The 23,775-nt window shown below is 41.6% G+C and overlaps 2 protein-coding genes across 3 annotated transcripts in view; one reads left to right on the plus strand and one right to left on the minus strand.

Moving 5' to 3' along the window:
• Positions 1-1,941, plus strand: part of ATL1 (atlastin GTPase 1) — a 32,404-nt gene extending 30,463 nt beyond the window's left edge. For both annotated transcript variants that reach the window (XM_037395454.1, XM_037395455.1), the window contains one exon: positions 892-1,941. In XM_037395454.1, the coding sequence (XP_037251351.1) occupies positions 892-1,002 (111 nt within the window). In that variant the 3' untranslated portion in view covers positions 1,003-1,941. The remainder of the gene's footprint in view (positions 1-891) is intronic.
• A 454-nt stretch (positions 1,942-2,395) lies between these two features.
• Positions 2,396-23,545, minus strand: SAV1 (salvador family WW domain containing protein 1). Its single transcript, XM_037395000.1, has 5 exons — positions 23,344-23,545; positions 21,044-21,490; positions 11,628-11,898; positions 10,535-10,678; positions 2,396-3,630 (listed from the first exon to the last, which is right to left on the minus strand). Exons 1-5 carry the CDS (start codon positions 23,435-23,437, stop codon positions 3,429-3,431), a joined length of 1,158 nt encoding a protein of 385 aa, XP_037250897.1. The 5' UTR covers positions 23,438-23,545; the 3' UTR covers positions 2,396-3,428.
• Positions 23,546-23,775: the final 230 nt, after the last annotated feature.

A 23,775-nucleotide genomic window follows, 5' to 3' on the forward strand; every position in this document is an offset into this window, starting at 1 on the left:
AGCAGTCCTGAGGTCCCCAGCAGGAGCTGGTGCGGTTTTAGTTTATTTTTGTCATTTTTTCATATTTTTTTCCCCAATGACAAACGCATTTGCTATGGAAACAGAGCTGTGACAGCTGTTCACACCGCAGCCTCTGCAGCCAGCCCCATAGCTCAGCATCTCCTGCGCCCGTTGCACTGGGTGGGAAGCCCAGCGTGGGGGGGACATGGGGTGTTACATGCCAGCCTCCAGCCCTTGCGATCACTTGTCTCAGCCCCGTGGTTGCTGGCGTTGGCTCCACGCAGCCCCACGGCCACACCAGCTCAGCCCACGCACTGGTACCAGTACCGATACTGGTACAGCGATGTGCTGCAGGAACACATGGTTGTTAGGCTGTGGTGCTGTTTGTGCAGGGCCAGCTCTTCTGTCAGAGGGGGAAATACACCCGGGTACAGAGAGAAAAATCGTAAAATTAGAAGGAAAAAATAATAATCTGCATTTATCTGGATGATAAATCAAAATGATCCTGACAAACTGGGGTCCCATTACATAGCAGAGCCTGCCATATGACGTGCTGGCTATCTGCCTGGTGGTGTAAAACAAACTGCTGAGGACGCAGAAATTCAAACTCATGCGTGAAACCCATAGGCAAACCCCCTCCCCCCACCCCCTCCCCGCCCCCGTAAGTTAATGCAACTCGAGGGGCTCCTCCCATAGCCAAGCCATTTAAAAATTAGCAGAAGTGGTGCTCTTCAGTCTTACCCCTGTGGGACACTTGCCACAACCAAGCGCTGGCACAGAACAACCCGCCGCTGCAGCAGGACGGCGAAAGCACAGCCCGTATGCGTGACATGCAGCGGGGCTGGGGACATGACCATCTTCTTTTTTTTTTTTTTTTTTATTCCCCCCCAGGCTTTGTACAAACTGTACAGCGCAGCAGCGACTCACAGACATTTGTACCATCACGCCTTCCCTGCACAGAAAGCGGAGCCCGCCGAGGGTGCGGAGAGGAAGAAGGTGTAAGCCGGGCGCGTTCCCGTCAGTGCATGAACAAGGTGTGGATGTCTCATCCTCAACCTTCTCATCCTCGTACCCATCACAAGCTCCTGCTGCAGACAGGGAGAGTGGAGAACGTGTCATGTGTAAGGTGGTTCGGTGTGTTCGTTCGACAGCGCGGTGTTTGACGGGAAGATGTCAGCATGTTTTTCATTTTGTTAATATGTACATATTGGTACTGCCGCAACGACAAAGTGCTTTTAATTTGTAATAGCCAGCATAATTCCCAGCTAATTTATGAAGCCTTATTTTCCCCTTCTTAATTAGTTATGAAGTCACTGAAGGACTCATAATTTACATGATACTGCAGCTAAAAATCTCCCAGACCTTAGCTTACTCAAAAGCCGACTTATTTTCAGATACTTGAACACATTATAACATGTAACTGAATTTTTTCTTCAGCTATTCATTACATAAACGTAATTAAAAATGTAATAACTTGCTTTATCAGAAACTGTAAGGGCACTTCTGCTATGGTATGTTAAGGATCTTGTAGGAAAGCCTACTTTTCTGTTTGTAACCGCTGCACAAAGTATCACTTTGTATTTGTATTGGAGGAAGTTTCACTGTATTTCTGTATATATATTCATTATAGCGTATAGAAAGTGTGTTCAACAGTTCTATTCTTTTATCGTCAGATCTATTAAAGTTTGCTTTCAGTTCCTAAGGAGGTGGCTGCACAGGAACAGTTATTGACTAACGAGGCAAGAGCTTCTCGTTTTTTTGGGTTTTTTTTACCTTTGTGGTTAATTCTGGGCCTTCAGAATTGGTGTTTTCAGGGTAAGCTGGTATTTTGACAATACTCTGGCCTGTCCCCTGCCTGGCTGCACCCCTGGTGCTTCTGTCACTGACAAGGTAAGGCCAGGCTTAGTAAGTCATCCGCAAAATAAAGTCTCTTTTAAACTCTACTTTTAACAGCAGAGAGAAAGCTGTTCAAGCGAAGCAAGGCTGAAGGGCGCTCGCCCGGGCCCTACGACCCCTCAGCTCACCCATGTGAAGAACGGGCCTGTGGCACGGCCTGGATGGTGACACTCGGGCTCAGCCATAGCTGCTTCAGGCATTCAGGCGGTGGCGCTGGGCTCAGTGCAGCGCGGTTCGGGTTTTACAGAGGCTGCTGCCACGGCAGCGGCTGTGTTCCACCTGGGCAGGGTGGATCAGCAGGACCAGAGCGCGGCTGTGCTCCGGCACCGAGCAGCTGAGAGCATCTGAACCACGTGGGTGTTCAGAGAACGCAGCTACCGAGTGTCACCATCCCTGCTTGGATCTTTTTACTGGTTACAAGAACATTTGATTTGATGTTCTACAAGGCAAAAAAAAAAAAAAAAAAAAAAAAAAAAAAAATCAGTCAGATGACCCTTCATTCACTGAACAAAAACATTTTTATTGAATTAACAGGATTTACAAGAAATGTGTTTTTGTCTGCAACAATGTTTATTGCACTAAAAAGAATCCATAAATAACATTTCAGGACAATCAATGAACCAAATGAAAATATTGGAGAGGATGACTGTACAATTTAAAAAATTTTCCCCAGGTAAGGAAGCTTTTAATATAAGACAAAAGCTCATTTAAAAAAGAAAGTAGTAGTTGTCACATCCCTGATTTTTTCTGTGGCGTGGTACAGCTGGTTGGCAAGCTGGTTAGACAACACTATTACTTTCGCTGGGCCATGTTTTATAAAATGCAGTTTACCTAGGATTTCAAAACCTGTGAAAAGTTTGCTTAGAGATTTTGATCTTTAAGAAAGTCCAAGTATTTTCCCTCTAATTTCTGTGAAAATGAGTAGTAAATCTAAAGTAGTAATGCGTTAAAGTAAAAAGGCAACTCAGATGCCACTTTCCCGAAGCCCTCTGTTTAGACTGATGAAATTTGCTTCTGCCTGGCTACAGCACTGGGTGTTACTGAAAAGGAACAGGAGCAGCCTTCTGTACATTAAAGCTGTAAACAAAGAGCAGACCTCTCTCAGGAGAGGGATACAAAATCCCGAGGGAAACGCACTGAAATACTCATTTGGATTTTAACAATGTTTTAAATCCAGGACTTTATTTCATATAGTTGCATCTCTTGCCCTTTAAAAATATATATAGTCAGCTTCTTAATAATACAGCTGACTGCTAGAAAAAAAGATACCAGGATCAAGTGTCTGATTAAATCCGCGCTAGTTTTCAGAATAATAAACTAGTTCTTGTATGGAAAAAGATTAACAAACATTTTTCATTTTTATAAACAACACTTAACAGATGTAGAAAAATATTCAAGAGGATAATAACAAAGGTGCAACATTAACAAAAATAAGCTGCCTTTTCAACAACAGCATTTTTTCATAGTTTTAAGTGTGAAAAACTTAAAGCTCTTAGTGTCCTCATAGAAGTCTTTTTAATAGAGTTGTTAGCTTAAAGATTCTTGCCGTGCTGCTGGGCATACCACTGCTGCCTCTGCTTGCGATGCTCCAGCTCGGTGAGGAGGGCCTGCCTGTACGCTTCGTACAGCTTCACAATCCGTTCCAGTTCTTTCATGAAGAGCAGCTTCAGCATTCCCTGGTACGTGTCCAGGTCCGCCAGCTGGAAGAGCTCCCACTTCAGAATGTGATCGTATCTGTTTTGATAGAAAAGATGATTATCTACATGCCGCTGCAAGCAAATACACAGCGTTTTCTGCTTTTTCTTAAAAACTGGCCTCACAGTTGTATACAGCCCCCGATCAGATTTCTAGCAAGCTGCATTAGCATGTTTTACGTGCATAAAGAAGGTATTTACACCAAAAGACAGGGAGCACGTCTCAAAGCAAGTTGGAGAAATGTCACTTACAGCTGAACTGCAGAATCACTCCTCATACGCAGATAAACTCCAACTAAAGACCCTATTAACCAGTTACAATAAACCAATACAAAACACGCATTTTGGAAGCATTGAAACAGCACCTACATTCACAACCAGCCTCCAAGTTTTTGCAGCAAAACACCTTTAAAACTTGGAGTAACACAGAAAAAAAATGCATTATTTCAACAGCTTGCCCTAATACTCCCCAGCAGGTGCTTCCCAGCAGGCAGAATACTGCCAGCCTTCCCTCACACATTCTTGTTTTCACAGCATTCTTTCTCTAGCCCTAACACTCTCAGTTAGCAGCAATAACCTAGGGCAGTGTGTCTCTAACTGTGGGTCACGGAGGACCCTGCAGGACCACAAAAGGGGGTGTTAGATGTTGGTGCGGACTGAGGGAGGGGGCAAGTCCAATTAGGCTGTAATTAATGGCTGCGAGTACTCACACCAGTAAGGGATGTCCTAACTGCTAGCTGCTATCAGCAGCGATCTGTGGGCTGGGGGGAGCAGGGGGGTGTCAAGGGCGTGACACAAGCACAAACAGCTAGAAAACAACCGTGTTCTTACTTCCCATATGGGAAAGGAAACAAAAAAAAGAGCTGCTGTGGATGTGGGACACGAGACACGTGCCGAGGCCCCGAAGCACACCAGTGCCACCCTGAACTCCTTCAGGAACATCTAACCTAGCTCCCCACGCAAGATGGAAACAAGCTCAGCTTGGAATCAGGGAAGTCACCCAATTACTGTTGTATTTCCTCCAGCTTCCACCAGTTACCAGGAGTGGCTGGCTGAGCAAGGGGAAGTGTAACAGCTCGGGTCACCAAAGCACCATCCACACTGTCAACACTTTTTCCTTGATAAGGGAAGCGGACGCCCATCAGTGGGGCAGGATGCGAAAGCTCACAAAGAAACTACCACCCCGTGCACGAAGGGGGCTGTGCACAGATGGGCTTTGGGAAGCCACGCTCACCTCCCTCCATGGCAGCAGGGGGGAGCACATTAAAACAAACCGCAAACAGAAGCAGAAGTGCGATGTCAATCCATAAGGTGGGAAAAACAACGAACAAGGAAAGCTGCTGGAGCATCACTGACGCCAACACTCCCAGGTTAAAGAGTTGCTGGCAAAGTACATCTCATGTTTTGTTGGGTAGGTCTTCTGCTCGCCTGCCCAACATTCAGCTCTGCTTTTCTTAATAAATCTGCAACACTGTCAGTGCTGGGTTTTTTTATTTTTACTTTTTAATATGGAGCAATTCTGAATTGCTGTTTATACTCCAAACTTTTTTCAGTTTCCAAAACACGTAAACATAACCCTATGTTCACACTTTTGGGCTATCCCAGCTGCTGCGGCTGGCCAGGTACAAACTTCATGTGAGATCAGCCTCTTCAAGCCTCCCTTGTCTCTCTAGCAAGAGCTGAAAAAGCTTCCCGAAGGCTGCATTTTATGTCATAACTGCCAAACCACTCTTGTGGCTCATCAAGGCTATGCCATTTCTCCTGCAAGTCATTTTCACAATCAGAACTGGCACTCTCAGGGAACAGATAGCTGCTCAGATGGAGTCCAGTTTCATAACACATGTCTGTTCAATCGTACGTTAGTCAGTGACTCGCTTTCAGGCCACAAATTCTTCAAAGCTAGTGCTGACAATCTTTTATACCAAACACATGGTTCAACATTTCCTATATTTAATAATATTTATCTTTATACGTAAGCTATCCAAAGTATTCAAGAAAGCAAGCATTTTTTCCCATTACTTTGTTTTTAATGGACGACTTTTTGTGCCAGTAGTAGAGGAAAAGTTTCAAGAAGGTTTCAAGAGATCCTAGGAGGGAAAAAAAAAAAAAAAAAGTGTTTCTAACAAAGTTTTTCAACAAACTCATGGTAATTCTACAGGTCTCTGGCTCATGGCCAGATGTCCAGTACTACCACCACACTCTGTGGGGGAACAGCTGCAGGACAGTATTAAGCAGGAGACACTGACGTTTAGGATGTTCTTCAAGGAGGTGCTAATTGAAATAATTCAGGAAAACCCCAAGACTTTGGGCCAACAGCAAGACAGCTGGTTTGGTGAGCACCTCCCCAGACATCAGTCCAGGCTCCCAAGCCCAAATGATCACCGACTGGGATCTGGCTCGTGTCGGTCAGCACATCAGTCAAGCATTAGCAGCCCACAGTGCAGACCCACCCGCATATGCTTAAAGTAGTACAAGGACTTCAGAGAGCTGGGTACATAACCTGGGCTTCAAATAAACAGGCTTCTCTCTTTGATGGTTGCTTTCCACCTCCGCGTGATAACTGGAGAAGTCTGGCAGGGTGACACGAGCTAGCAGCCATGAAGAGACCTGCCTGGTTCAGGAGCAGACATGCTTCCCAAGGCTCACCAGGAACAAGGGACGCAGAAACAACGTGTAGTATCACAGGCTCATAGAACAGACCCATAGAATCATCTAGGTTGGAAAAGACCTTTAAGATCATCAAGTCCAGCCATTAACCCACCAGTGCCATGGCCACCACTAAACCATGCCTCTAAGACAGACCCATCGAATCATCTAGGTTGGAAAAGATCTTTAAGATCAGTTGCATGATGCAACTGTACGCACAGGTCTTGTTAGTGAGGATCTGGGCTAACCTGAGCCTACCTATTCTTGGACAGACTTGTGTGAGAGAATTTCAAGAGTATCACCCCAAAAAGAGCAGGAGTGTTCATGCTGCGCCTGGGAAGGGGACCTGAGCAGCACCCAGTGTCCTGGCATGGGCCTGGATGGCTCTGGGAAACAATACAGAATTTCCTAAGAAAGGTGAGGAAATCCCAATTCCCCAACCTGGTTTTAATCTTGATTTTGTTTGATCCAAGTCTTGCTCTACAACAGACATTTTGATGCTGCTTTATTTTGATAAGGAAGGCCTTGATATTGTGACATCGTCACTGCAATACCCCCCACCTCCTGCTTTTCCCTAGTACTTCTAAACATACACAATTCATTTGCAATCTAATTTTCTTAAATTGGAAATAGGAAGGTGACTACTATAGTTATTAAAGGAATAGAAGAAACTCATGGAATAGACAGAATTAGTTGAGCCAGGTGAATTACATGAGAAAATATATTCACTTGAATGGAGGCTAAAGCCAAAATATCAGTACATCCATGCAAATAAACTGCACTACATATTGAAAGGATATACTCAGAAGGCTGTATGCATCAGAGAAGCACCAAGATGTGCAGATGACTACCAAAGATGCTTTTGAGGAATTTTAAGAAATTAAATAACCACAGCTTCTACAAACTTCCTAAATAACAGCTGCTATATTGATGTTATCCCAAGTTTTGACAGGGTTGCACTGCTAAAATCACTTTTCCCCAAAAAAACCCAAATTGCATCTGTATGTCAATGCGGAGATCAAACTCCAAAGAGCGGCAAGACTGCAAGCTGCTGCTTTTGAAGGTTTGCCAAGTACAAGTGCACTCGATTCCTGAGTTGATGTGAACGCCACCTTTCCATCTCTGCTCCCTTCCCACTCCTCATGAACCGAATTCAATTACAGCAGGATTTCCCCTGGCTTGCCCTGTGCTGATATGTCCTTTCAAATGTTCTGGGTTAATGGCGTTTATTAAAAGACATTCTGCAGCAAGGCCGATTCCCAGTGGAAGGACTGTTTCTTACTCAGGTGGCAATACAAGCAGGAAAGAAAACAAAGCTCCATCACATGCAATAACATGTTTGCAGGTTTTTCGGGGCCTGCAGCTTTTTTTTTTTTTTAAAGCATCACCACAGATTGCTAAACCCTTGGTGGTTCCTTAGCTCTTTGAAGCTGTCAGCGCTGATAGTTTCTCAAGAAAAGCAGCACATCAGGATTACTTTTCAGTGTGAGTTTCATTTCACCTGCTAAGAGCAGTGTTGAATGGAAGAAGTCTAATTAAAGATTAAGCCATCGGCAGCGCCTCAGTGGGAATGGACTCATTCAAATCCAAAAGACTGTAAGTCTAGGAATGCCCAACCACAGAGATGCACAGAGAAACAGGGCATGGAGTACCAGTACCTGACCTAGACTCCCCAGGCGTTTTTAAGAAGGGCAACTAGTCACAGAGCCAGAAATCAAAAGGAAAAAGCACATTATTACAGAATTCCTGCAGAGCACAAAGCCTTCCCTCCTGCGTAAGAAAGCAGGAGCTCACCAGACAGAACATGCAGCTGGAATACCCAGTCTCCAGTGCTCCTCCCAGCACGAAGCAAGTATTTAATATAAAACAGGACGCTTGCAGCTCAGGAGACACTGACCTGCCCCAAGTATTTACAGCCTACTGGTTAGGGCTGAGAGAAGAAAGTCCTGGCTTCAGATTCTTGCTCAAAAAGAGTCAGGGGAAGAATCAACCACGGTCTCTCATACAAGGCAGGCATTTTTGGTCTGCACCCTTGCAGTCCCGTATGTGCTGTCTGGCATTCTGTGGAAACACTTCCCAGACCGGTCTACGTGACTTGGAAGGTGGAGAAACATTGGATTTTAGAGCCTAGCAAAGGAGTCTTGACTCCACTGTGCTGAGATTCTGACAGCTACACTTACACTCTCAAAACAAACCTTGCCCGCTGCCAGGAGAGAGGGGAAAAGGATACTTCAAAGTATCACAAATACCTTGACACTGGAAATTGTTACTTCAAGACATTAACTAGACATCAAAGGCTCTTCACTGGGTAGCGAGCCAAATTATCTTCTTTTCTACCAGAACAGTTTGAACCATTTTTCATTAATAGGGAAGCATTATGGCTAGTACCTACAAAACTCTCAATTAGACTTTTCCAGTGGCCAGAATTATTATCCTTTAGAGAAACTCTTCAAAACAAAAGCTAACATTATCTATATTTGCTATCACCACCTACTTTTCTCAACAAAACAACTGGCCTTTAGTCAGCTAAATCAAGCTACAGCATCAGGGGTAAGTAAGAAATCGTAACAAAATACACCATAATGATTTCAGTGCAAAACTGTACTGATAAGCAACATATTTTTACAGCAAACTTCAAACAGCAGATTGCATAAGGTACTCCTCTACTACTACTACTATGATGAAAGCATTCTGCCCAATCACTTTCATTTTTGCACCAGAACATGGGAGGACATTGATACAGTTCTCATACTCAGCTTTTGGACAATACTACCGAAGAACTTACAAGCATTACTGGATGTTTTTCTCAAGCTTTAAGGGAGTTGTTTTGGCAACAGAGGTTTATTATTAAAATTATATTGAAAATGTACAAGTGATCCTGGTATTAATAACTGTGAAAATTATTTACCAATTGTTCCTTAAGAAGCCCTGAAGATGAGGTGATACTAAGCCAGCTGCTACCACTCTTCTTCACTTGTCCAATATAATAGTAGCATAAACCAGAATTTACTTCCTCACAGAAGCATTTGAGAATTACGACAATATTCCTATTACCCCCAGCATTACTGTGACAGAAACCTAAAAGGAGGATACTGGAAAATACATCATTTTTGATCCCTCTGAACAATGTAAATTCTGTTCAAACAGCTTGAATGAGTAAAATGTGTTTTTTGTTTTGGTTTTTGTTTTAATTTGGCTCAGCCTACTAGATACAAAGAAATTCCTGATAAATTGTTTAAATTGCCTTAAATTTGTTTCTCAAGTTTCAAGAGAAGTACCAACAGGAGTTCATACAACACAGGCTGAAATATTTCAAATGACATTGTCTGGATGAGCCAAAGACCTAAATAAAGAAATGCAGCTGCAGCCAGAACCCAAAAGTATTTCTAGGAAACAAGTCCTCCCATAGGTTACAGGAACTTAGTATGTCCCTGTTGCCTAAATGTCCTGGTGGATTTTAGGCCAATTTAAATTTTTATAGGCTGCTGGCGAGCCCAGTAGCCACAAGAAGTAATAAACCCCATTCAAATTATAGTTACTAGATGGTTTTTTTTTTAGTGGAAGTCACTGAACATCACATACAGCCTGAATTTGCAAGTACAGACTGACCTGCTTGTTTGCCTGTACACTTGTTTCTCCATGTTCTCCTTATCATAAGTACATTATTTCATAATTATCAAAACACATCTCCATTTTTTACTGCTTTTCTATTTAGTGTTACTATTCTGCAGAACTGCACCCATTAGAAAAATGTAATGTTTCATTATGTTGACTCAAATCTTTTCTCGAAGGAGACTCCCTGTTCCTATAGCATTGTTTCTTCAAAAAAATGACTTTTTACTACCGTTTAGGTTGTTTTTTTTAATTCAAGTTCTTAATAGAAATATACATTTCAGTCTGCATATTAATTGTGAAGGAGAATTTGTGTGTCTTTTTAAAAAAGCAGTAAGATATACATTAAAGAGCTAACACCCTGGAAGTATTTCACATATTTTATAAGCATATGGTACCATTCTCACAAATACACTGAAAGTAAACCACATCCTCAACCTGCACGTCACAAACTGCAAGAAGTACTGTGATGATTTTGTGCAATGCCTAATACAAAGCAAACTAATGCAATGAACACTTGGTATAATTTCCTTGCATGCTGTCAGCAACAGTTTCTATACAATTAAGAAATAAATACCAGCTAGAGTTCTACTTTCAGTCATCAAAATTCATTTGTTTTCCTTCTAAGCCATGTATTCATAGTGCAAAATGCAGAGGGGGGGGACAAAAAAAAAAAGCAAGCTCACTTTACAGGGGCCCTGGCATAGACCTGCAGCCAGTCTGGAATCTCTGCTGTGTGGTAGGGGTTTGCAGGGACAAGGAGAGGCTGGCTTCTCTCAGCTTGCTGAGGCTGGTAAGTCACTGGGGGAGGCTGGTCGTAACGGGGAACACTGTACAAAGGAAGACAAAGTCTGTAATCTCCATGCAGTAAGTTAGACATACTGATATTATTAAATTGTTAACATTAATACACAGATTAATAGGCGCAAAGGCTGACGATGCAACCACGCATGTAGTGTTGCCTTGGCAGGCCTATACTGAGAGCAATTTTCTGTTGCTATTTTTGTGCTTCACTCTGATCACAACCCTTAAGTGTTGTAGCTATCTGTTAGCACGCTGTAAAATTCACCTCAGACCTATTCACCTAGTTTCTGCTACGGGGACATTAAAGCAGAATAAAAAATGCTATCTGTTCTTAAAATACTAAGAAGGAAAGTATTGATTCAGCCAAATAACCCACCATTTAGTATGTTAGAACAAATACATTCAGGCAGCAGCTGATAAGAGTTATTCCATTTATTACAAAGGATATCCTCCTGTGTTTACTTTTTCTGCCACACATTAAACAACTTTCCCTTCCTGGGTAACAGCAAAGTAGACTGAGTAGCAGAAATTAACCGTTAGATTTGGTGTATACTAGTCTTACTTTACCTTTAAATTACAAGTAGCTAAAATACCAATTTTCATTCTAGACAAGACTTAATTCATGTTTCAGATGGTACATGTATTTACTCAGACAGTCACCGGGAACATCAGATCAGGTTTCTTTTCAGTCTACAAATCAATTCTGTTCACAGCAACTCTGTTGTTTTACTGACAGTTGATGAGAACCTGCTTTGTTTTAGTGAGTTAGGAACAATACCCTGCTTCTAAACTTAAGACAGTAAGATGAGACAAAACCCCAACAATTACAACTTCTTCTGCAAATCTTAGGTCAAAGTAAAGCTTACTCCTAAAAATACAAAGTTTTTGGCACGTTATATAGGAGGCAAAAACAGTTTAAAAAGTTGAACTGGATTAAGAAAAAATCAGTCACAGAAGAGAAGGTGGATATCTTACCTGGGAGCACAAGGATGTTTATATTGAGCTGTTTTATTGATGTGATCTACATAATACACTCCAAATGCTGCTGACTCAACTCTCTCCCATCCTGGAGGCAGCCCCTCACGTTCGAGTGGATGGCTCCAGTGAGTTGTATTAGTGTTGTGATCTATATAGTATTTCCTTCCTCTAATAGTCCAGTCCACTGACCAGCCAGGAGGAAGAGGTAAATCTTCAGAACTATGATTTGTTAAGTTTCCTAGAGATGTAGCAGCAACTCTACCGATGCCTAAAAAAAGGGAAAGCAACATTTAGCTAAACTGGTAATACCCAAAGCCAACATTATGTACGAAGTCAACTTCCCCCCACACCACGAGGCGCTCTATGAACTTTGAACAATACTGTGGCATTTATGGCATATGCACTTGTACGTTAGTAAAAAAGCGCCATCAAGTCAAAACAGATATTCCCTTTTAAGCCTCACTTGTTTTGCTCTCGTCCAACTCCAGATTCAATAGACAGCTTCATTTACTGACAGTTAGAGCATCCTTGCTTTTTTGATTAGAGACATGTATTAGCATACAGAACAGGGATGAAGTGTTACTGTCTCAAGTTGCTGAGCAGAGAGGGCTGGCGTAAGATTACAAATGTTAAAAGCTTTACAGAAATGACAGCTTCTGTTAATATGCTATTACAGCTGCATCAAAACCATTTATCTACAAAAAACCTACAGCTATTTCTTTTTCTAGTTACAGTCAGAAATTACAACTATCTAGAAAAATTGCTGAATACCACCAAAGCCTTTCAGATATACCAGTCAACAACAGTAAGAGGACCAGGTAAACCAAGAGAGGATGGACGAGAAAGGCTGGCACTATGCCGCACTGACCATCACTACTGCAGTGCGTGTAACCACGGCCAAAAAATGTCATCAGTAACAAGAGAAAACAGAAAAGCTGGATCCACACAGGATCCTGCACCAACCCTTTGCTGAACACAGTCATCCTGCTCACGCTGAAGTCGATGTTGCTATGTCTTCTTTCCTAAAACTACCCACGCTTGTTAGACTAACTCGCTTACGTGCACTGCTGGGTGGGACAGTCAGGCCTTCTGAATGCAAACCAGACAAGACTTCTTGTTTGGAGCGAGCCACAAAATCATCTCATCTCTTCTCCACATCCCCACCACCCTCTTCCTCCCTCTCACAGATCTCAGAAGGAAGTTCTGTTGTCTAGTAGGCTGAATGTCTGCTTGTCTACATCTTGCTCTTCTCTAAATGCGAGCACCTATGCTTCACAATGCTGAAGAGGCACGTGTAAAAAAATGTAATTTCCAGCTTTTCCTGATGATGTGGGCTGCACTAGCAGACGGGTTTCTCCAGCAAGAGAACTAAAGCCTAGGTTAGGTGTATTGGCAGTAGGAGAGCTGACAGGATCAGTAATTGACTGAGTTCCCACCTCTGTCCTGGAAACAGAGCACAGTTAGGATTTACCACTGAATAGCTGGCTTAAGAGATTATTCACTAGAATTTAAAAATGTGATTTGTTGAAACATACACACAGTTTTCACATTTTAAAAATTCGCATGACAGATGCTGAGAGATGTACTGAAGAACCATAATTCCAATTTCACCTTTTCCTTCCCTCTATATACTATGGATACTTTGGAAGCTAGTTGAAATAAAAGCCATAATAATTACAGAAAACTAAAAAAACCCACCTCAAACCCCAAAACAATAAACCCCCCAAACCCCAACCACAAAAAACAAGTGACATTAACTATTTTGTAGGTCTCCTTCCATTCCTTGGAAGCCTATTACCTACTGGATGCGGTGGTCCAAATTCAACTCTCTTTAAAATCCTTTTAAGTAGTTACCTTCAGTTACTCACAGTTCTACAGTTAAATGGCCTTCAGAAAGAAATTCAAATTATCTTCCCATCTCACAAATGCATCTATTCAATCACAGTATTCATCAGAGTTTGGGTGTTACTGCTTCCAATAGCCAGAAGAAGGGGTATGGGGGCCACTTTTTCCACTTTCTTAGAAGTCAGAAAGTGACTCCATCACAAGCGCCACATTTACTGCCTGAGGAATACACCTTTTCCTTCTGTTTATCAGAAATATCATTTTTGTGTGACCATTTTTGGAGAGAGGGGAAGGGAAAGGCAGAGTCTACCTCATCTAAAGCATACTATTAAAAACAAGAGGTTTCAGGTATGGTCATTGACTCAAAAAGACAACAGTAATACAACAATTTTGCTGCTATTTCAGTATTTCTCAGCAGTTTCATATTCCGGTTGCTGACAAAGGCAACAGTCCTTTTCAACAACACTTACACAATACAACAAGCCAGCCAGGGGATATAACGTATTTTAAGCATTAGTTTACATATTAAACAACAGACTAAAAACAGGAGAGCTGTTATTCTAATACAAGACAGTAGTCATCAACGATAAAGTAATGGGAAGGCTCCAAAGTAACTGAATAAAAAAAATAAATTTAAAAAAATCATCTCAAGCTTCCTCCAGAGTACTGTTCCTTAAACCTTTTGTGCTCATCTACAAATCTTTTTCTAGCCCGTCATGTTCTGAACTATTCAGCCTTAAAAGGATTTCCTCCTGTACAGTACTTACCTATGTGCTACCTATTTATACCTATAAAGTGGATGGTTGTGTCCACATGACAGCCCCCACCTCTCATTAGGATTAAGCAACCTAGACCATTACTCCTAGTGAGAAGAAACATCCTGGAGGCTTCCTGACCTTTAGCAGTACTGGGGCAGGGAAACTATTTCAGCCTCTAGCTACACTTATGTCACTGGTTGCTTTCATTCCAATGACAAAACATTTAAACTTCTTGAGAATACTGCACTTCAGATAAACAAATTCAGTATTTTCTCCAATAAACTAGACTACTGTGTTGTAATTTCATGTACGTATAAATAGTGACTATTAAATCACCACTACCAGAAAATCTGAACACAGAAACTTAACTGGGGGAAAGAATTTTCACAAAGGCATAAGCATATTTTTGTTTATTGTTAAAACTAGCATGTGTCTGTATTTCTGTTACAGTTCCTCCTTCTTAACTTGTAGCATGATTCCAGCAGCAAATACATACATATACAGTCCTTGGGGTAAAGGTTAATGCCTTCAAACCTTTGCAAGTTGGTATTAAAAGTTGCACAAGCCATTTACAGCAGCAGTTCTCTTGACACAATGTCTATCCATCTCTTCATACAAAAGCCTGAGAAAACTGGGAGATGGACTTGGGTAATGAGGGAAACCAAAATCTAGATTACACAGAGAAATCATCTAGAAAGCAGGCTAAAAAGCAATGCTGCACCCAACGGAAAGGTAACACTGCCAGTTCTGCGTTTGCGCAGCCATTTAATCCTAGCTAAGTGGCTTCTCCCAATGCCAGTTTATTTCTTTATTTATTTCCAAGATGCATAGAACAAAAATAATACCAGACCACAAATACATTATATATTCCTGTTGCCATTTTGAATTCATAGATGAAGCAGCAGAGCCATACTGTTAAGATAAACTTACACAGCTGTATCACTTACCAGTTCTGCACACTGTTCCAAGCCTCTACAACTAGCAGACTCTAATTATGAAATCAAAGCCCAGATTTATAAACTGACAGCCACAAATACTACAGGTTGTAGACTATCACGTATAGTCTCTTAATTTTCTCCTTAAAATTGCAGATCATATTGAAACATTCCGTATGCTGGAAGCTGTTGGGTAATACTCAGCTTCCTACAACCACCAACCCACTATGGCATTCAAATCAACATTAGTACAATTTAGACATTTGTTTATACAACTGGGGTTACCACAGATCAAAAGAAATCACGTATTGGTTTTCCTTATAAAACTCAGCAGATGCTTCCTTCAAGGGAGAGTGGATACACATGTAAGAGAAATAGCTCCTGCTGTGATTTTGAGCAATAGGATGAAAACTGACTTTCATATACATACACCTGTAAGTATCATTAATAAGACTGAACAATGCTCGGAAGAGTAAATTCATATGTGATCTTTTCCAAAGTATAAACCAAAAAAGAAAGTTACAATACAGCCTAAACCCATCCATTGTGAACACTACCTTTTCTGTGTCATATTGCCCAAGTACAATATTCTGCTGCATTTAAATTTCAGGTAAGGGTTTGGCCCTAAAGCATGTTCATAGCAGCCCAAAGCTTCATATAGGATTTTACAGCACACATCAAGGATATTCCCTGAGACACAGGTACCAAATTTACATAGCACCATGCAAACTATCTACAGAAAAAACCACAAACTTAAAACCTGAACCATTTTTATCAGAACATCAAGTGTAAAACCTGCGATTTTCCTGTTGATGGAGGATATGATCTCTCCTATAGGACAAGCAAAAACAGCCTAGTCAAACCAGTTTGCTGTAACTATGCAGGGTATTCTTGCTCACATGCTGTTTTATCTATGACAAGACAGAAATTCTCCTTCCTGTTTTCTCAAGGAACACAGTTGTTTAAATTATTTGCTTTTTCCAAATGTAAAAAGTCTCCTCCTCTCTGCTTAAGGATGAGCACAGTTCTTTATAACCTCCCAAGTGGCACTATCAAATGCCAAGAATGGTCAACAATGAATTTAAACATATGCAATTGTAAATCCTTTTCACGTTTCTTCTTTAGAACTTGTTTAGTCTCATTTGTTAATTCTATTTCATAACGGTATATGTTTGGGGTATTTTTTGGTTCAGCTGTTGCTTTTAAGGAACATCAATACTGAACATGATCTGTGGCTTTGCTTCTTCCTTCTCTTGCAAAACATAGGATCTTCAGTTTAAGGTCTTGAATTAATTGCCAATCAGGCCAAGAGGCATTCCATGCTGTTCCAAAGCAAAAGAAAATCCTGCTCAATGCAGTCTGCTGGCTTAAGAGTATGTTCTTTACACTTTGAAAAAAGTGCAAAGGAACAGCAACCACTTATTACCAGTATTAACCAGATTTAAAATACCCGGAATTTTAAGGCCAGGCCCCATATTCAGTCTTACTCTCTAAACACCTTTAAGAATAGGATGTCCTAATGCCAGAACTCAAACTAACTTTGAGCACCACATTCCAGTGCATTATAATGTATTGGTACAAAAACTTCCTTCATTTAACATTCTTCTCTTAAAATGTACCTTAAGGTAATAACATCACAGACATGCAAAATATGTAGTATCTTTGTCAATCAAGGAAGTTCTGTTTGGTTTGTTCCATTAGTATGGAACAAAGAAAACTAAGTGATAACGTGTTAAGTGCTTTCACACCCCAATGAAGGGGTTTTATTGTAAAGGCACTCTGCCTGGAAAGAAATCCAAGTTCTTAAGAGAAAGGTTTCCAGGTGAGCAAAGGGCAGTTCTTCTGTCTGCCTGGTAGAAAGCACAGGAGAAAATCACCAGAGCAGACCAGCATAAAGGGAAAAGAGTAAAAACAATGAAGAGAAAAGCCTCACTTCATTTATTAGATACAGTGCTGACGTAGGCAGAGAAGTTTGAGAGCCTATGAACTCCCCACAACTAGCTCCAACCAAATTTCAAAGTGTTGAAGAACAAATCTAGCCAACCAAAAGGCCTTAATATTGTCTTTCATTAGGTCAATTGTCTTGAGAGCCTTTTTCCAGGATGCCAAAATCCTCTCCCTTCCCCTCATCAAACCAGGATGAATAACAGAGAAGATGAACAAACTGTTTAATTTTAAGGGAGTAAGTAATAATAAAATACCAAAAAAGTTGCAATAACTATCCTGTTTAGCTAGGTCTGCAGGTTCTAGGCCTTCCTAACCCATTCCAAAGCATCCAAAGGTACTTCTGAGCATCAGTACCTTGTTTGTCAGAGGGAACGCGGCATTCCAAGTAAGCCTAATTTCACAAATAGGAAGTGACAGGAAGGATTTTGAAAGCCTCCAAATGTCTGCTACAAAGAAATTACTGCAACATCAGCACAAAAGAAGAAAAGGGCAGGAACTGCCCTTTGTTTAAAAATTAGTAAAGTGTACACACCTAAAAAGACAAGCCCTTCTACTTTAGCTCTAAATAGGTTTAATTTAATAATTTGTATGCATTTATTTTGCTCTTGTATTAAACACGAATACCAGTTTGCAGTTTTTAAGGGGTACAATTCAACACAAGATGAACCTACTTTCATTAAAGTGCACTGGATTCTCTGTTCACAGGACTAATTGTTTTTCTCCTCTGTCACTGCCACAGTCAACCGCTTACAGTCCACCACCAGAAAGTCCTTTTACACTGTGATTTTAATCTCAGCAATTTTCATATACACATAAGAATTTTTTAGCTTACCGCTCAAACAGGTACAAATAACTCTGAGGTCTTGGTTACAAGTTAGTTCCAATCTATACTGTAGATATAACTTCAACCACAGACCTCCCCAAACCTTTAACCTAGAAGAGAGGAAAGAAATGTCGAGGAAAGACAGGTAAAGTCTCTTAGAATTAAGTTTGAAATTGGACACTAAAAATAAATTTTCAAGAAATGCCACAGAGGTAGCTAAACATACAAAACTAGGAAAATTCTGAACTGAAGACATTTTTCAGGAAAACTGACAGCACTAGACTGCTAATTAAAAACAAATCTAACGAAAGAAAAGGACACGGTAGAGTTGAATCACACCAAGAGAGGAATCATGACTTCAAGGAGAAATGCCTATGAAAGAACATATTAATGCTGTCAACATCAACTGTCGAGAAAAATCATGGGACTTTGAATATGAAGATGTCAGTAAGAACAAGTTTTGAACTCCTCTCCAAATTTTAAAGAGGAGAATCTTGATTTTGAACGACAGCTGAAATTCACATGCACCTCTTCACTTGCAGACCACTGCTTCTCAAAAGTCATCTGTTGTAACCAATGCTAAATGAAGTATCACCCACCAACTGCAAGCATATCTTGTGTTCATTGGGCAACATTTCTGTAGCAATCAAACCATAAGAGAACTGACTGCAGGGACCTACTGAGGGAGGGTGGGAGAGGAGGAAAAGGGCAGAAAGCAGCATTTGCAGATTCTAGCTAATAAACAAGCTTGTATGTTGAAATGTAGGTATTAGGCAATTGTGTCAATTAACTCTATGAACAATTCTGATTAGGTGAAACATTTAGAAACAACAATGGAGATGTGTAAGGAAAAAGTAATTTAGACAAAGACAATGAAAATAAAAGGCCTGCCTCAGTCCTCTGGAAACACAGGACAAAAGGAACTAGAAATTACAGGAAGATTGGTGTAGCTCAAGGAAAACACTGTAGATTTGAAAACAATGGATGGTTCAATAAAAAGATGCTTAATGGTGAGATGAAGGAAGTTAGAAATTCTAATGCTTTCCTACTTTTGGCCATTTAATTCTTTTACTCAGAAAAATTAACAGCAATTCTTGAAAAGATGTACGAAAATTAAGGTCATAGGTCAATATTCTTACTGCAGTGAAACTGAAAGAGGAATTTAAGAGTTCATATTCCATGCAGAGATGAAAGAAAAAAAACTTAAGAGGAAAAGGAAGACACTTTGGCATACAAAAGGTTCACCTTTTTTTGTCTCTCCCTACAAATGCATGAGATTGAATACATGCCCATTACAAAATGTGTAGAATTTGTTCAAACTATTCAATGTAAAAACAGGAGAGGGAATGACAAAGACCAAACAAACATCAGCAGCTCCTTTGTGATTTCCAGTGGCTAAGGGGGCATGTAGACAAATGGGTGTGGGTGTGTGTGCAGAAAAAGTCTTTTTAGAAAGAAATCCATGTTGCTACAATTGAGAAGAATAGGACTGTAAAGCCCTACTTTCAGCTTGTTCAAAAATTTACTAGATTTAAATCCACTTTCAAGCTAACAGCTAGAGCTCCATTTCCACTTAAAGTTTCAATTCAACACAGCAGCAGTACCATTTCTTGAAGTCTTCCTCAGCACACACAGTACTTTTGAATGTTAAATTGATGGGTTGGTTTATGAAATACTCCCCTCCTGCCTCTCCTCCCTCCACTATCCAAGCACACACTAACAAGTCCTCATCATCTGGACCAGGTAAACATTTAATGACTGCAGGGTGAACAACAACTGACAGAGATGGAGGGCTTTCATGCAAAATCTAGGTAGGTCAGATGTATTGAATTAGCAAAGTAAATGAGGATTAAAGCAGCAATTCTTAAAACTTAGTATTTTCATAATTTATTGGCTGACAGCAGTTAACACTAGCATTACTCTTCTATCACTTTTCATTGAAATGTTTGTGTAATAAAAAACCCACAAAGCACTGGCAGGTTATAATTCCATATGCAAGGTCAGCAGCCTTAAATGTTGACGTTCTAGCAAATTTATTTTTCTAGATAGGAGATTTATTTTACTAGAGACTACTTACTTACTATTTTGTTTATAGATTACAAGTAATGATGAACTAACAACATATTTCATATTGAAGGTACATTATTAACAGGTCTGAAATGTTTGTTTTGAACTCCTCCTTGAGTATATATATATATATATATATACTTTTAAATATATATATACACTACAAAAATACTCACTGCTTGAACACAGCCAAATTTATTACTTTTAAGGTCAGCTATCTATGGCCAATACTGTAATCCCAGACTTTTTATTACACCAAGGCACATTGCACCAAAGAACTATTCTTTGGTGTTATCACCAACAGAATCAAATATTTCAAAAAAAGTAGTATTTAATGGATTCCTCTCTTTTATGTTGTTCTTCCTTTAGAAAAAAAAGTTCCAGCGAAACTGAGGGGGGAAATAGGCATATTTACAAACAATATTAGAAGCTAGAAGACAAAAAAAATAGTCAAGGACTAAGAAGTCAATTTGCACACTAACTATACATCAATTTGCTAATTACACCAAGCAGTCATTCCTCTCTGACTATTTATAAAATTAATTTAATTGAGGTCAAATTAACACAGTAAAATTAAATAACAACACTACGATAGTTAAAATATAACAACAACAATAATAATAAACTAAAATGGCAATGTTATAACTTAGAGCTGCTGCTTATTCCCTACATCATGAGAAGAGTAATGTCTCTTCATGAATAAAATGCTTTGCTAGCTAGAGCAACTCATTCACCTTGCATAGAGGAGTTGCATGTATGTTTGGCATTAAAAAACCTACTTGCTCAACCTCACCCCATTCACTTAATAAATAAATCCTGGTTTAAGTATATTTTTCCTTTCTGAATATATGTGATCAGATTCTTAATTCTAAGAAATGTGAACACACAGTGTACTGAGATCACAGAAACGTCATTAGAAAGAAGCTCTGTCCTACACTGTGTAACTCCTAAAAACATGACCCTGATCATCCAGATATACCTCTGCACCTGAAGTCTTATAAAAAAGATGTTTTTAAAAAAGCAACAACTAATACTTACCTGAAGTGTGCCTTCCATGGTTCTGTGACATCCTCTGGAAGAGATCACTGTTGTGTTCGTAATACCTGTAGTCCTCATGAACGCGATCATTTAACTGACGTCTCCTCTGGGCATCATAAAAATGATCATAGTAGTAACAACGGGCACCAGCATCTCCATTTTCCAAAACAGAATTGGCTTCTGTTAAAAAGGACTGGGAGGAAGAGCCATATTCCCTAGGGACATCAGCTAAACTTCTTGCAAGATAGGAAAGTGCAGAGAGTCTGTTGCTTTCACGTCTCATTATTTCATGAGGTGGCCTCTGCACTGGGGTTCGAAGAAAACTCTGGTTTCTGGAAACAATTCCATCTCCACCAGCAGCATAGGCAGAAGAAGTCGAGTCAGGAGGACAGATATCAGTTCGTCTTGGAATGGTTGGACCGTGACGGATAAATGAAGGCATTAGATCTGATATATAGCATAAAAGAGAAGTAAGAACTTCGGCTATACTTACACATAAATTATTTGGCTAGCCACAATACTGATTTTACACCATGGAATTCAGGAAATTCAATGGCTAGAATCCCTTTAAGTCACCTCTAATGCAAATACAAGTATAATGGTAACGCTGCAGTTTGTACTGGTGCAACAGAAACCACCCTCCACCAGCAACAAACTTGCCAAAACAGCACAGTTCTGCCAGTATGGCTGCATCTACAATAAACAAACAAACCAACCCAAACCCCATCAAAAACCACATGAACAAAAAAAAACCCCAAACCACCCACACTTTACTGTGGGCACCTCTGCTAGGCTTTGTATCTCTCTACTAGAAGAGTCAAGAAAATCCAAGTATCCTGGCTACTACTCTACCACTTCACTGGGACCGCTGTCCTTACAAACTCAGAACAATCGAAGATGTTAATTCGCCACGCTCACAGGAATCCATGACAGAATCAGGAACAGAATTCATACTTTCCCCACTAATCACAAAGCTCAGCCAGCAAAGCGCTGTCACTCTGCACACATTCTCAAATTATCATGAAGTTATGCACTTTCTCCTTCACCCAAGGGGAGTTTTTTGCATACCAGCACTGATGCCTATTCATACTGTTTCAGTGCGTCCCTCCAGTAAGGGATACGTTAATCCTCTCCCTACTACTGCCTTCAACGTGATGTAAGTCAGTAGCTTCCCTCCAGGTGAGCTAACGCAATTATGACTTTCATTTAGAAGGAAGTTATGTCTATTATTAGTAACTTTTTATTAATAAACTCTTATTACTTAGGGTGAAAATAATGTGTCATTAGTAAACTTATAACGATCGCTGCAAAGCTGCCATGCTATAGTCGGTCATCACATCACAGCGAACAGCATAAATGTGTAAAAGGTGTTAACCCCTTAGACAGGCCTACAGCTTAATATGAAAAAAAACCTTGATTTTTTTTTTAAGGCCTAATTCAATTCAATCAAACTACTAAATGATTTTGCCTGTTGACTGTAGAACCAGCTGTTCATGCAGCAAGTACTTCCAGGAATGCTGCATACCTGCTCCTGCCAGCAAAGTTCTCTGGTTGTGATCTCCAAGCTAATCCTGCAATTATAGCATAACGCATTTGTCTCAGGTTGTTCTCAACGATTAACAAGAAGAAACCTAAGCACACATTCAGCGTGTATTTGCTAGCATTGCGTACAGTCCTAGCGCAACCAGGGCTGTGGCATTAGTGTCAGGTTAACCACGCAAAGATCAGTGCATCCAAGGGACATAGCGGTGACTTCATCACGTTGATTCATGGTTAAGAACTGGAGCAGTTGCTTCTGCAGGGATTTTAAGCAACCGTCTCATACAGTTATCTCATCTTCCAAGCACACACCTTTTGGCAGTGCACACAGCTTACATCGGGAAAACAACCACTGACTTCTGGAAAGAGAGAGATGCTCTGTTCTGTTCCCCTGAACGATACCTGTCCGGGGACCACCTTAACCCCTGACCTGCTGAAACTGAGCAACCGCTGCTGAGAAAAGTAATAAAACAAGCAAGTTTGTTTACCGTCAGTACCTGGCAGTACACTACGCACAGGGCTCCCTGTTAAGTTTCCCCTCCCTTCCAGGCTGAGCCTCCCTCCACCGGCTCCCGGGTCGCACAACAGAAATGCCCCCCCCCGCCCGCCAACCGCCCCGCAGGGAACGCCCGCAGCCGCCAAGGCCCCCGGGGCCCGCCGCACCACAGCCGCAGCACACAAAGGCCGCGGCCCCCCGCAGGCCTCGGGCTTGGCACCCTCGGCCCGTCCCCCGGCCCGCCGAGCCCGTCCCCGAAACTCACTGCGGAGCAGAGGGCTGGTCTCCTTCTTCACGTACTTGCCCTGCACCTCGCCCGGCTTGGAGAGCTCCGTCCGCGTCTTCTTCCGCGACAGCATCCCACCTCCCGGTCCGCTCCCACCGCCCGCATGCCCGGCGCCGCTCCCCGCTCCGCAGGGCAGGGCCCGGCCGCCCCGGCCCCCTCAGGCGCGGCGGCGGCTGCTCCGCGCCCGCACGGCCGCGCCCGGGGCGGCGGGCGCCCAGCGCTGAGGGGAGGCAGCGGGGCCGGCGCGCGGGGGCTTGTGGGAACGCGGCCTCCGCCCTCCGGGGAAGGCCGCGGGGCAGGCAAGGGGCGGGCGCGCGCTGTCACAGCGCCCCCGCGCGGCGGGGAGGGCGCAAGGCGCAGGGCCGTTAGGCGGGAAGGCGGGAGGGCCGCGCCGCGCCTCGCCTCAGGGGC

The sequence above is a fragment of the Falco rusticolus genome, chromosome 7 (assembly GCF_015220075.1).
Source record: "Falco rusticolus isolate bFalRus1 chromosome 7, bFalRus1.pri, whole genome shotgun sequence".
NCBI lineage: Eukaryota > Metazoa > Chordata > Aves > Falconiformes > Falconidae > Falco > Falco rusticolus.

What these genes read in the sequence shown, in the direction of transcription:
- SAV1 (XM_037395000.1), bottom strand. Translation starts at nt 23,437, where the DNA reads ATGCTGTCGCGGAAGAAGACGCGGACGGAGCTCTCCAAGCCGGGCGAG. An exon ending in CCATGGAAGGCACACTTCAG is followed by an intron (nt 11,899 to 21,043) that starts GTAAGTATTAGT and finishes CCCTTTTTTTAG; the next exon opens with GCATCGGTAGAGTTGCTGCT. An exon ending in TATGCCAGGGCCCCTGTAAA is followed by an intron (nt 3,631 to 10,534) that starts GTGAGCTTGCTT and finishes CTATCAAAACAG; the next exon opens with ATACGATCACATTCTGAAGT.